The sequence below is a fragment of the Microcaecilia unicolor genome, chromosome 10, assembly GCF_901765095.1.
Source record: "Microcaecilia unicolor chromosome 10, aMicUni1.1, whole genome shotgun sequence".
Classification (NCBI taxonomy): domain Eukaryota; kingdom Metazoa; phylum Chordata; class Amphibia; order Gymnophiona; family Siphonopidae; genus Microcaecilia; species Microcaecilia unicolor.
The window spans coordinates 221034473-221049264 of record NC_044040.1 but is presented as its reverse complement, the minus strand read 5'-3'; the positions used below and the strand labels follow the sequence as shown (position 1 = coordinate 221049264).

General features: G+C 44.2%; 1 protein-coding gene across 2 annotated transcripts in view; it reads left to right on the top strand.

The window, feature by feature from the left end:
- EPHB3 (EPH receptor B3) overlaps positions 1-14792 on the top strand; it is a 131114-nt gene that overhangs the window by 64432 nt on the left and 51890 nt on the right. For both annotated transcript variants that reach the window (XM_030216247.1, XM_030216245.1), the window contains exons 3-4: positions 10016-10688; positions 12959-13114. In XM_030216247.1, the coding sequence (XP_030072107.1) occupies positions 10016-10688; positions 12959-13114 (829 nt within the window). The remainder of the gene's footprint in view (positions 1-10015; positions 10689-12958; positions 13115-14792) is intronic.

Below are 14792 nucleotides of genomic sequence, written 5' to 3'. Positions count from 1 at the left end.
TGCCTTTTTCCCAAGTTCAGGAGGATTTATAACAGGCTTTTATAGATAAAGTTAAAATCTCTCTTTTACAGTTCTCTTAGGATCACCTTAGTTTGGTGATCTGGATTGGCCACTGTTGGAAGCAGGATACTGGGCTAGACGGACTATTGGTCTGACCCAGTATGGCTATTATGTTCTTATGAGAGTCTGGTCTCTTCTGACCTGGAAGACAATAGAACTCTAAAGGTACCACAATGGGCTTCAGTTTTTAGAGACATTTTCTCTGACTGGCAGTATATCAGGTATGAATAAACTTGAAACTTAAAAGGATCTTACCTATTTTATTTTGTTAATGCAGAGAGTTAAGCACACATCTCTCCATATGTACATAGTTTACCAACATTTTGAAATAGAAAAACTCACCATCTGCCGCACTCATGCACCACGAGGGCAGACGTGCAGGCTTCAATGCCCACAGACCATATTGAGTGCTGGGGGCTGGAGGAAATACAAAAGGTTACACTTTTCAGTCTCACTGAGCCACTGTCCCCCAACACACATATGCCTCCCTCAAATTATATTAAAGTTGAACAAATTCTGCATCCACAGAATCCCCTGGCTCTCCCCTAACAATGCTGCGCTCTGCACCCCAAGACGTTTCCCCAATATACCTCACCATAGAAAGACATTTCTGATTCTAGTGTAAGCTCAGCAGTTGTAATATAAACCCTCTCAGTAACAGGCATATTGTGAAGTAATAGAAAACTCTACAAAGTCACTCAGGACCTAGAGCAAAGTTTACCAATGCCTGCATTAATTTCCAAAACAAGAACTCTACCTACAAAAAAAGCAGTACTCTAAGTATTATAGTGACCCAAGAACATCTATTGAGAAGACTTGACAAGCAAATTACTACAGAGGAAATTCATGCTATCAGAATACCTGGCCTTAGTCATACAAATACAGAACAAGTGACCACAGACTAGAAATAGAGATTGTAGTTCAACACCAGAGAAATAGAAAGAGAGGCATTGCCTTCTGTACGATGCAAAATATAAAGACAGCAGATGTCAGGGATGGTATTAGGGGAGTGCATCCAAAGCAATCACCCTTCATCCTGTGACATAGAGGGCCCAGAGCCTGCCTGAAGTTGAAGGCACAGCCTGTTAATGATCTGACTCCCATCTCAAACTTACTCCCTGGGCCCCAACCATATCCTATGTCAACTCCGGCAGATATATGTTCCTAAATCTGACATATTCTAATCAGTAAATAACTTTATTTTTTCTACCTTTGCCTGGTCATTTTATTTTTCTATCCATAATTTTGTTGGTCTCAGTCTCTCTGGTTTCTGCTTTCCTCTGTCTTCTCTTAACTCCTTTGCCAGGGTCTTCTGTCCATTTGACATTTCCGCTGGCTTAATTTTCACCGTTCATCTCCCCATTCTGCATCTTTATCCCTCCTCTTATGTCCAGCAGTATCTTCTCCCCCCCCCCCCTCCATGCTTAGCATTGCCCCTCTTATCCTATTCCCATCCAGTATTGTCCTTCTCTCTTCCCCCCTCCTATACACATTCTCTCCAAGGTCAGCATCTCTCTCTCTCTAGTTTACTGCTCCTCACCCCACATCCAGCATTTATACCCTATCCCCCCACTTTCAGGTCCAGCATCTCTCCCCGTCCTCTGTGGTCCTCCAAACTTCCCTTTCATTGCTGATAGTGGCAGCAATTAATATAGACACCTTCCTTCTGCCACATCTCACCTCCTGTGGCACAACTTCCTGTTTCCACTTTGGGCTAAATGTGGCAGAGGGAAGGCTGTCTTAATCTCTACAGACGCTTGGAGGGCAGGGAGAGAGATGCTGGACCTGCAGGGGTTGGTGAGGAGATGACTGGACCACGAGGAGATGGGGAGAGACCTGGCAGTGATCAGCAGCAGGCAACAACTGGGACTTATGTTTGCTGGACAGTAATTATTTGGGGGGGGGGGGTTCCTCCCAGATTATCTTCTACAACCCAAAATTAAAGGTATTGTGAGAAACTTGCACCTGTGCACGGCTATGTACAAAGTGTGCATATACAAAATAGTCACATTCCCCCCATCTGCATATTCAAAGACAGATTCAGCAGGGTGTTTCCCTTTTGAAAATAGGCTTATTTAATACTTAAAGATAGTCATAAGCAGATTATCAAATGGAAGAGCAAACATTTAGACCTTGTGAGCTTTGGGCAGTCTGAACACTGCTCGTTTGCATGTCTGTCAGTTCCTAGCCTGACTCTTTAGATGTGAGCCTGTCTATTTCTTCAGTGGAGTTGAGTGAGTATGTTGATAAAAAGAGAGGGTTGGATCCATTTCAGTTTGGGTTTTGGGAAAAGTATAGTGTGGAAATGTTGTTGGTGTCCACTGTAGATGTGGTGTGGTATGGATGAAAGGACCACTTATTGTTTTGTGACGCTGGATGTATCTTCAGCATTTGGTTTAGTGAATGTTGGCTTGTTACCGAAGAGATTTGCCTGAGGTAGGGCTGCGAGGATGTGTCTGTGGTTTGTGTCTTATTTGACGGGAAGATCTATACAAATGAAGATTGGGGAGGTGTATCGCTGGTGTACCCTATTATGGTAGCACAACAAGGGTCAGTGCTACCAGCCCTTTTTGTTCAGCATCTATATGGCCCCAGTGGGGAAGATATTCTAGGATTTGGGAGTGGTCTATAGGCTCTATGTGGATGACATCTATTTTTCCTAGTTAGGGGGCAGTGGAGACGGTGTGTTCAACGGATAGTTGTGTTTTGAGAAGATAGATGAGAGAATCAGTTGGTGCTAGATTTGGAGATACCGAGGGAAGTTGTGTTATTGGAAATATGTTACAAGTGCGGAAGTGTGTACAAAGTTTGGGTGTTGTATTGGATTCCAGCTTGTGTATGCAAGAGCAGATGGGGCAGATAATACGCTCACCCTTTTTCCAGCTTCATTTGTTGAGCAGACTGAAACTGATGTTGTCTGTTTATGATATCATAGTAACATAGTCTATGATGGCAGATAAAGACTTGTGTGGTCTATCCAGTCTGCCCAACATAATAAGCTCATTACACATGGTATGTGATACTTCATATGTATATCTATCTTGATCTGTCCTTGCCATTTTCAGGGCACAGACCGTAGAAGTCTGCCCAGAACTGTTCTTGTACTAAAATTTCTGAAGTTAACATTGAAGCCCCTTAACAGTTACAATCCAGCTCACCCGTATCTATTCAGTCACAATCAGGGCACACACTATAGAAATCTGCCCAGCACTGGTTTTGCTTCCTAGTTACCGGTGTTGTCACCCGCTGTTTGTTAAGATTCCGTAGATCCATTCCTTCTAAACAAGATTCCTTTGTGCTTATCCCATGCATTTTGAATTCCGTTACCATTTTCATCTCCACCACCTCCTGTGGGAGGGCATTCCAAGCATCTACCACCCTCTCTGTGAAAAAATACTTCCTGATATTATTCCTCAGTCTGCCCTCCACCCCCCCCCCCCCACTTCAACCTCAATTCATGTCCTCTAGTTCTACTGCCTTCTCATCTATGGGTTTGTTTGTGGATTAATACCTTTCAAATATTTGAACATCTGTATCATGTCACCCCTGTTTCTCCTTTCCTCCAGGATATACATATTCATGTCAGCAAGTCTCTCCTTGTACAGTTTGCCACACAAATCCCATACCATTTTTTTAGCTCTTCTTTGCACTGCCTCAAGTCTTTTTACATCCTTGAAAAGAAACGGCCTCCAATACTGAACACAGTACTCAAGTGGGGCCTCACCAATGACTTGTACAGGGGCATCAACACCTCCTGTACTCTGCTGGTTATACCCCTCTCGATGCAGCCTAGCATCCTTCTGGCCACTGCTGTCGCCTTGTCACATTTGTTTTCTTTCATCTTCAGATCCTCAGCATCACCCCAAGGTCCCTCTCCTGAGCTGAGCTTACTAATCTCTCTTCTCCTATCCGGTATATCTGTTATGGGTTTCTGCGCCCCAAGTGCATCACTCTGCTCTTCTTGGCATTAAATTTTTAACAATGCTAATGTAAAATTTGGGGGGGGGGGGGGATTAAATTTTAACTGCCAGATCCTCAACCATTCTTCTAATGCTTGGAAATTCCTTCTCATTGTTCCTACTCCCTCCAGAGTATCCACTCTATTGGATATCTTTGTGTCGTCCAACAAAAGGCAAACCTTTACTTCTAACCCTTCTGCAATGTTTCTCACAAGTATATTAAACAGAATTGGGCCCCAGTACCTACCACTGAGGCACTCCACTGCTCACCTTCTTTTCTTCTCAGCAGATTCCGTTTACCACCACCCTCTGCCTCCTGCCAGTCAACCAGTTTCCTATCCAGTTTATCACTTTGGGTCCTAAGTTCAGCCCTCTCAGCTTATTCACGAGTCATCTGTGAGGGACCATATCAAAGGCTTTGCTGGAATCCATGTAGATTATGTCTAGCACACGTCCTTCATCCAGTTCTTTGGTCACCCAGTCAAAGAAGTCAGTAAGATTGATTTGGCAGGATTTTTCCTTTGGTGAAGCCATGTTGCCTCGGATCCTGTAACCTGTTGGCTTCTAGAAAGTTAACTATCTTATCTTTCAGCAGTGACTCCCATTATTTTTCCTACCACTGACGTGAGACGTACTGGCCTATAGTTTCCCACTCCTTCCTTTCTCTGCTTTTGTGAAGGGGGACCACATCTGCTCTTCTCCTATCCCTCAGAACCTCTCCCATCTCTAAAGGTCTATTAAATAAGTCTTTTAAGAGGTCCCACCAAGACTTCTCTGAGCTCCCTCAGTATCCTGGTGTGCATCCCATCCGGCCCCATAACTTTGTCCACCTTCAGATTCTCAAGCCTTTTTTAACCACTTTCTTCCATAAATGGTGCAGTATCCACTCCGTTCCCAGATATTCCCTCAGTAGCCGACCACAGTCCTTCTTCAGAATTTTCTTCCGTGAACACTGAAGAGAAGTAATTGTTTAGCACGTTTGCTTTACCCTCATCACTCTCCACATAGCCATTCTCATTATCTTTCAGTCTTGCAATTCCATTTTTTCTCCTTTCTCCAATATATCTGAAAATGGTCTTGTCACCTCTCTTCAGCCATTTTCTCTTCCACCCGTGCTTTCGCTAGCCGTATTTTCCTCTTCGCTTGTTTGAGTTTAATCTGATAATCTTTTCCTTGATCTTCTCATTGCGTTCTTCTGTATTTCTTGTACAGAACCTCCTTTGCTCTTATTTTTTCAGCTACTTGTTTGGAGAACCATATAGGCTCCCTGTTTCTCTTGTTTTTGTTTACTTTCCTCACGTAAAGATCAGCTGCCATATTTATAACAACCTTCAACTTGGACCACTGATTTTCCAGTTCACTTACGTCTTCCCATGCCATCAAATCCTCCTTCGGGTACTCTCCCATTTTACCAAAATCAGTATGTCTGAAATCCAGTACTTGAGATTTGTGCGTCTGCACTCCGCCTCTGCTGTTATATCAAAACCATATTGTGTGATGAACACTATTACATAGGTGGGCACCCACCCAGGTATTAGAAACACTTCCTCCATTCGTGAGCACTAGATCCAGCATTTACCCTTCCCTTATGAGTTCCGTCACCATTTGTCCAAAGCAAGGCACTTTGACAGGCTTCCATGATCTCCCTACTTCTGTCTGATTCTGCTGAAGGGACGTTCCAGTCCACATCAGACAAGTTGAAATCTCCCAACAGTAGCACCTCCCCTTTCTTACCAGTCTTTTGAATATAAGTACATAAGTACATAAGTAGTGCCATACTGGGAAAGACCAAAGGTCCATCTAGCCCAGCATCCTGTCACCGACAGTGGCCAATCCAGGTCAAGGGCACCTGGCACGCTCCCCAAACGTAAAAACATTCCAGACAAGTTATACCTAAAAATGAGGAATTTTTCCAGTCCATTTAATAGCGGTCTATGGACTTGTCCTTTAGGAATCTATCTAACCCCTTTTTAAACTCCGTCAAGCTAACCGCCCGTACCACGTTCTCCGGCAATGAATTCCAGAGTCTAATTACACGTTGGGTGAAGAAAAATTTTCTCCGATTCGTTTTAAATTTACCACACTGTAGCTTCAACTCATGCCCTCTAGTCCTAGTATTTTTGGATAGCGTGAACAGTCGCTTCACATCCACCCGATCCATTCCACTCATTATTTATACACTTCTATCATATCTCCCCTCAGCCGTCTCTTCTCCAAGCTGAAAAGCCCTAGCCTTCTCAGCCTCTCTTCATAGGAAAGTCGTCCCATCCCCACTATCATTTTCGTCGCCCTTCGCTGTACCTTTTCCAATTCTACTATATCTTTTTTGAGATACGGAGACCAGTACTGAACACAATACTCCAGGTGCGGTCGCACCATGGAGCGATACAACGGCATTATAACATCCGCACACCTGGACTCCATACCCTTCTTAATAACACCCAACATTCTATTCGCTTTCCTAGCCGCAGCAGCACACTGAGCAGAAGGTTTCAGCGTATCATCGACGACGACACCCAGATCCCTTTCTTGATCCGTAACTCCTAACGCGGAACCTTGCAAGACGTAGCTATAATTCGGGTTCCTCTTACCCACATGCATCACTTTGCACTTGTCAACATTGAACTTCATCTGCCACTTGCACGCCCATTCTCCCAGTCTCGCAAGGTCCTCCTGTAATCGTTCACATTCCTCCTGCGACTTGACGACCCTGAATAATTTTGTGTCATCGGCGAATTTAATTACCTCACTAGTTATTCCCATCTCTAGGTCATTTATAAATACATTAAAAAGCAACGGACCCAGCACAGACCCCTGCGGGACCCCACTAACTACCCTCCTCCACTGAGAATACTGGCCACGCAATCCTACTCTCTGCTTCCTATCTTTCAACCAGTTCTTAATCCATAATAATACCCTACCTCCGATTCCATGACTCTGCAATTTCTTCAGGAGTCTTTCGTGCGGCACTTTGTCAAACGCCTTCTGAAAATCCAGATATACAATATCAACCGGCTCCCCATTGTCCACATGTTTGCTTACCCCCTCAAAAAAATGCATTAGATTGGTGAGGCAAGACTTCCCTTCACTAAATCCGTGCTGACTTTGTCTCATCAGTCCATGTTTTTGTATATGCTCTGCAATTTTATTCTTAATAATAGCCTCCACCATCTTGCCCGGCACCGACGTCAGACTCACCGGTCTATAATTTCCCGGATCTCCTCTGGAACCTTTCTTAAAAATCGGAGTAACATTGGCTACCCTCCAGTCTTCCGGTATTACACTCGATTTTAGGGACAGATTGCATATTTCTAACAGTAGCTCCGCAAGTTCATTTTTTAGTTCTATTAATACTCTGGGATGAATACCATCAGGTCCCGGTGATTTACTACTCTTCAGCTTGCTGAACTGACCCATTACATCCTCCAAGGTTACAGAGAATTTGTTTAGTTTCTCCGACTCCCCCGCTTCAAATATTCTTTCCGGCACCGGTGTCCCCCCAAATCCTCCTCGGTGAAGACCGAAGCAAAGAATTCATTTAATTTCTCCGCTACGGCTTTGTCCTCCTTGATCGCCCCTTTAACACCATTTTCGTCCAGCGGCCCAACCGACTCTTTGGCCGGTTTCCTGCTTTTAATGTATCTAAAAAAGTTTTTACTATGTATTTTTGCTTCCAACGCTAATTTCTTCTCAAAGTCCTTTTTTGCCCTCCTTATCTCCGCTTTGCATTTGGCTTGGCATTCCTTATGATCTATCCTGTTACTTTCAGTTGGTTCTCTTCTCCACTTTCTGAAGGATTGTTTTTTGGCTCTAATGATTTCCTTTATCTTACTGTTTAGCCACGCCGGCTGACGTTTAGTCTTTTTTTCCCTTTTTTCTAATACGTGGAATATATTTGTCCTGAACCTCCAGGATGGTGTTTTTAAACAGCATCCACGCCTGATGCAAGTTTTTTACTCTGCGAGCTGCTCCTTTCAGTCTTTTTTTCACCATTTTTCTCATTTTGTCGTAATCACCTTTTCTATAGTTAAACGCTAGCGTACTTGATTTCCTAGTTTCACTTCCTTCAATGCCAATATCAAAACCGATCATATTATGATCACTGTTATCAAGCGGCCCTCGTATCGTTACCCCCTGCACTAGATCATGAGCACCACTAAGGACTAAGTCTAGTATTTTTCCTTCTCTTGTCGGCTCCTGAACTAGCTGTTCCATGAAGCTGTCCTTGATTTCATCAAGAAATCTTATGTCCCTTGCGTGTACAGATGTTACATTACCCCAGTCTATATGCGGGTAATTGAAATCCCCCATTATTATCTTCTAGCAGATCTTCTAGCAGATCCTTGTCCAGCTTCACTGTTTGTCAGAGGTCTGTAAATAACCCCCGTGTGGATACAGGTTCCATCATCTCTTTCCAAGACAATCCATTAAGCTGCTTCTTTTCTCCAGTTTCCCTGCATTTCAGCGCCTCTGATATTATCTCTCACATACTCCTCCACCTCTTTGGCCCTCCCTATCCTTCGTAAAAAGATTAGAGCCTGGTATGGTCACACCCCATTCATGAAAATCATTGAACCACGTCTTTATAATAGCAACAGTATCTAAGTTTTCTTCATACATCAAGGGCTTGCAAATCTTGAACATTTTTACTTAGATTACAAACATTTGTGCTCATTACTTTCCATGTGCTACATAGTAACATAGTAGATGATGGCAGGAAAAGACCTGCACGGTCCATCCAGTCTGCCCAACAAGATAAACTCACATGTGCCATTTTTTGTGTATACCTTACCTTGATTTGTACCTGTCTTTTTCAGGGCACAGACCGTATAAGTCTGCCCAGCACTATCTCCGCCTCCCACCACCGGCACTGGCACAGACCATATAAGTCTGCCCCGCCTCCCACCACCGGCTCTGGCACAGACCGTATAAGTCTGCCCAGCACTATCCCTGCCCCCCAACCACCCGCCCCGCCTCCCACCACCAGCTCTGGCACAGACCGTATAAGTCTGCCCAGCACTATCCCCACCTCCCAACCACCAGCCCTGCCTCCCACCACCGGCTAAGCTTCATGCTAAGTGAGTTTTGGTGGTTTTCTTTATTTAGATGACCTTTCCATGTACCATCATGTTTATTCTGGAGGTGACTTTCTGAATTCCCTTGTTTTCTTTTGTCACGCCTACCATCTAAGTGTCTAGAAGCATACCCTTTGAATTTGTCCCCAAGGATCCTTTTTCCCATCACAGAAAGGTGTAGCCCATCATTACAGTACAGCCTGTTATTTTTCCACGTATTACCCCATCCTCCTATTTATCTAAAACCAATTTCAGACTTGTTCAGAGTTTAGTGCTCAGTTAGTGGATTACTGGAATGCTTTTATTTGGGAGTTTCTGCTTCTCGTTGCAAGGTGCTGCAGGTTATAGAAAATGCAGCAGTGCATTTGATTACTGGGGCCTCTAGGTATGTGCATGTAACGCCCCATATTGAAGCAATTTCAAGTATTGGCTCTTTTTCACCAGGTAATTTGATACAACCAAATGCACTCATTGCGATCTGTGAATTTGAAGTGTTTGGAAGTTTTGTATCTGGGGAAAGTATATCATGCTGACACAAGGACGGTGGCCTTTTTTCTGTTGCAGGCCCATTCTTGTGGAATTACCTGTCCGGATATCTACGTTTATCTGAGAAATTAGTTCTGAGAGATTTTTTTTTTCTGGCATACCCTCTGGGGTATGATGTACAGTGACAGCTTTTTCAGCATGCCCTTTTTGCTTGTCTTGGTATAGGCTGTTTATGTTTGTAAGTGATTATGGATGCTTTACTGTAATCTGCCTAGTTTTTAATACAATGAATGAATGAGTTTTCTAAAACATACTTCTATATCCATCCATAGAATGTGAGTTTTTGTTTGTATTCATCTGCCTGACTGTCAAGTGTCTGATATTTTAGGTGTGTCTGTCTTCATTAGGTAAATGTTGCTACTCTTCTTTTCACAGTGGGAAGAAGTTAGTGGCTATGATGAAGCCATAAATCCAATCCGCACATACCAGGTCTGCAATGTGCGAGAAATGAACCAGAACAACTGGCTGCGCACAGAATTCATCAGTCGTCAAGATGCACTGCGTGCTTACGTAGAGCTGAAATTCACCGTCCGCGATTGTAACAGTATCCCTAACATACCTGGCTCCTGCAGGGAGACCTTTAACCTTTTCTACTATGAGTCGGACACAGACTCGGCCTCTGCTTCCAGCCCCTTCTGGATGGAAAATCCCTATATCAAAGTAGATATTATCGCACCTGATGAGAGTTTTTCAAAACTTGAATCTGGACGAATCAACACTAAAGTGCGCAGCTTTGGTCCACTCTCCAAGCGAGGGTTCTACCTGGCATTCCAGGATCTGGGAGCCTGCATGTCCATCATCTCTGTCCGTGTATTCTATAGAAAGTGTTCAGATACCATAGCTGGCTTTGCCATGTTCCCAGAAACACTGACAGGAGCTGAACCTACTTCCCTGGTCATTGCTCCAGGAACCTGCATTCCGAATGCGGTGGAAGTGTCTGTCCCCTTGAAGCTTTACTGTAATGGAGATGGAGAGTGGATGGTACCTGTTGGAGCATGTACCTGTGCAGCTGGTTATGAGCCTGCCATGAAAGACACCCAGTGCCAAGGTAGGTAAAGAAATAGTTTAAGCTTTCTGATCATAAGGAAAATCAGAGTCATAATGCTGCATTCCTTAGGGAATTTGGATCTTAAGTTTGTAGAAAATACAATGAAGACGTGGATTGAATTCATATCTACTGATCCAAAGCCATCAAAAAAAGCCTCTGGTAACTCATATGAATGTACAGTGCATAAATTTGGGTGAAAATCATAATTTTTTTTCTCTGTTCTATAAAGGAAATAAATTCTTAAATAGCAGCAGTATGACGGCCCCATGCCTCTAGGAAGCATAGGATTAACCTTTGAGTGGCACTTACAGCCCAAAACAGCAGGGATACAACATTATCAGACTTTTAGTAGGCTGGAGAGGTTGAATGGAAGGACCATGCATGCCTGAAACCCAAACTTCAGTGAACATTGAACAGCCTTTTTGCAAAGTTTGGTACTGAGATCTAGAAAGTGTCGGTGTAAATATTGCTGTTTCAGGAAGATGGCAAGGACTGAAATGGCCTCCTAGCTGAGGTGGTGGAAGTCATCACTGTGGCAGAGGTCAATGGTAGCTAATGGATTTTGAGGGGTAAAGTATGAGACTTTGGGGGGGGGGGGGGAGAGAAAGTTGGTGTTGTTTGGGAAGAAATATTTGCATCTATCCAAAATGGACAAATCTCAGCTGAGCAGACTAGACAGGCCAATTTGATCTTTACCTGTTGTTCCTGTGTTCTAGGAAGGTTGTACAATTTAACGGAAAATTTTTAAATAGTTTTGCCTTGGATTGTTAATTTGTGCTTAGGTAACACTGCGCAGTGTCCGGTCTCCTTTTGTTTCTGAACATAATGATCCACCCCTGCTTTTGCCACTTGTTATGCAGAGAATTGTAGTTCAGATCTCCATAAGAAAGTCAGGCTTAGTTGCACCTCTATCCTTGCAGTGAGATAAACCAGGACTGAAACAGCCTGTCTAGAGAGAATGAAGCTAGGTGACAAAACCGCTACACATCACATCACATGGTTACACAAAGCCAGTGCTTTTTTTTTGTAGGTAAAAAGGTATCGGTACTCATGTAGGGCAACCTTAGGGATGGAGTTGCTATCAATGACTCTGCCCCTACAGTAGCCACACCCCTTTCACCAGTCATGTAGCTTTTAAAAAGGTATCATTGAAAATAGCTTCTCTGATTTGTTTAAATTTACTACTTAGTAGCTTTGCATGTCCCTTAGTCCTTGTAGTTTTGGAAAGAGTAAACAAGCGATTCACTCCACTCAGTATTTTATAGACCTCTCTCTTCTCATCTCTCTCCATTCCTGGCATCTGCACTCTCCTGTCCCTGCCTCTCTCCCTTCCACCCCATGATAAGACATCCCTTCCTCCTCTGGCTCCGAATCCAGCATGTCTCCATTTCTCTCTCCTATCCCTCTGCCCCATGATCCAACATCTCTCCCTCTCTGGGTCTGAATCCAACATTTCTCCTTCCCTCCCCTCCCTTCCATCCTCCATCTATCCTTCTTTGCTCCTATTGTCGCTCCCTCTCCTCCACCTCAGAGTCGTAGGTTCAACATCTCTTCCTCTCCCTCCTATTGCCCCGCATGTGTCTGTCCCTCCTGTGCCCGGCTCAGGTATCCCTCTCCTTTTTCCCTTCTGTCTCTTAACACCCTCCCCCATACCCAGCTCAGGTGTCTCCCCCTTTTCTCTCCTTTAAACCCTCCTCCCCTGCTTGGGTTGGGGATCCCCCCTCAATCTCTCTCGACCCCCCCCCCCCCCTGATCCAGCAGGACCCCTGGTTTACCTTTCTACTTGTTTCTTTTGCACAGCAGCAGTGTTTCAGAGAAAGTTGCCTGTGCCGGCTCCGGAGTCTTCTCTGTGCAACACCCCTGGAGAAACAGGATGTGACTCCACAGGGTGGGCTGCCAGAGAGGAGACTGGGGCCAGCACAGGCAACTTTCTCTGAAACGCTGTCGCTGCTGCTGTGTGAAAGAAATGATGAGAGGTAAACCAGAAGGAACTTGCACGGCACCTGTGACTCCCCTCGTTCCATGACTGGCGAGTAGGTAATAAAGGTCCGGCACAAAAAAAGCCCTGCATAAAGCATACATAAGAACAGCAGCAGGAAAACATGTTAACTCTTCAGACTGAGAAGTAACCAGCCTTTAGGACTAATTAAAGAGGCAGCAGCCTCCCTCTGAATTACTAGCTTCTGTATTTTCTTTGATGTCTTTTCATGGTAAGAATTTATTCAACGTTCTCTGCCTGGTTCATTTTTTTTTCTTTACCTCTCTAATAGCATGTGGTCCTGGAACTTTTAAGTCAAAGCAGGGAGAGGAATTGTGCTTGCTGTGTCCCTCCAACAGTCGAGCCAGTGGTACAGCAGCCACTATCTGCTCTTGCCAGAATGGCTTTTTCCGAGCTGATGGTGATTCTGCAGACGACAGATGTACCAGTAAGTATCTCTTGCACAGCATGCTGATAACTGAAGTCTCGCCATCAGTTCTTAGTGCCTGTGGTCTGGTAAGATATCAGGAAGCCATTTTGCTTGTTGATAGTGATATAAGATGACTGAGTCGGTAGTGATCCGTGGTGCTGTACCATGATGTCAGACAGTTGTTACTAATGTAGATTGAGGTGAGGGACTCGCTGTGGTTCTTAGGGAGCTATTAATGATTTTCAGTAAGGGAGTGGGAGGGATTCTCTTTTGTACTGTTGGTTGAGAGCGTTACTAATGGTCCTCAGTATTATGGTTTATGGTGATAAAATCACTATAGTTTTAGTGGTCTCATCAGAGGGAGGGGGGGTCATTAGACAGACTAGATACTATGCAGAGTGGTGAGGTAATCCTTAGTGATTTTCAGTGCTGTAAATGGGATGAGGGGAATCGCTGTGGATTCTCTGAATGAATGAAATGAGGGGAATCACTGGATTCTCTGATTGAAATGAGGGGAATCACTGGATTCTCTGATTGAAATGAGGGGAATCACTGGATTCTCTGATTGAAATGAGGGGAATCACTGGATTCTCTGATTGAAATGAGGGGAATCACTGGATTCTCTGAGATGAGGGGAATCACTGGATTCTCTGAGATGAGGGGAATCACTGGATTCTCTGAGATGAGGGGAATCACTGGATTCTCTGACTGAGATGAGGGGAATCACTGGATTCTCTGATTGAGATGAGGGGAATCACTGGATTCTCTGAGATGAGGGGAATCGCTGTGGAATTTCTGAATGACTGAGATGAGGGGAATCGCTGTGGAATTTCTGAATGACTGAGATGAGGGGAATCGCTGTGGAATTTCTGAATGACTGAGATGAGGGGAATCGCTGTGGATTTTCTGAATGACTGAGATGAGCGGAATCACTGGATTCTCTGAGATGAGGGGAATCGCTGTGGATTTTCTGAATGACTGAGATGAGGGGAATCGCTGTGGATTTTCTGAATGACTGAGATGAGGGGAATCGCTGTGGAATTTCTGAATGACTGAGATGAGGGGAATCGCTGTGGAATTTCTGAATGACTGAGATGAGGGGAATCGCTGTGGAATTTCTGAATGACTGAGATGAGGGGAATCGCTGTGGATTTTCTGAATGGCTGAGATGAGGGGAATCGCTGTGGATTTTCTGAATGGCTGAGATGAGGGGAATCGCTGTGGAATTTCTGAATGACTGAGATGAGGGGAATCGCTGTGGAATTTCTGAATGACTGAGATGAGGGGAATCGCTGTGGAATTTCTGAATGACTGAGATGAGGGGAATCGCTGTGGAATTTCTGAATGACTGAGATGAGGGGAATCGCTGTGGATTTTCTGAATGACTGAGATGAGCGGAATCACTGGATTCTCTGAGATGAGGGGAATCGCTGTGGATTTTCTGAATGAATGAGATGAGGGGAATCGCTGTGGATTTTCTGAATGAATGAGATGAGGGGAATCGCTGAATTCTCTGAATGAGATGAGGGTATCGCTGAATTCTTGGTATTGTGCAGTTTGATAGTGGTAGTCACTAGAGGTGCTCTTAAGCATTTTTTTCTTAGGCAATAGATTCGCTAGTGATTATTGATACTGTGGCGAGGTGTGATTTTTGGTAACATGTTTTGAGGTTTTTATTGCATCCCCTCTTATATTC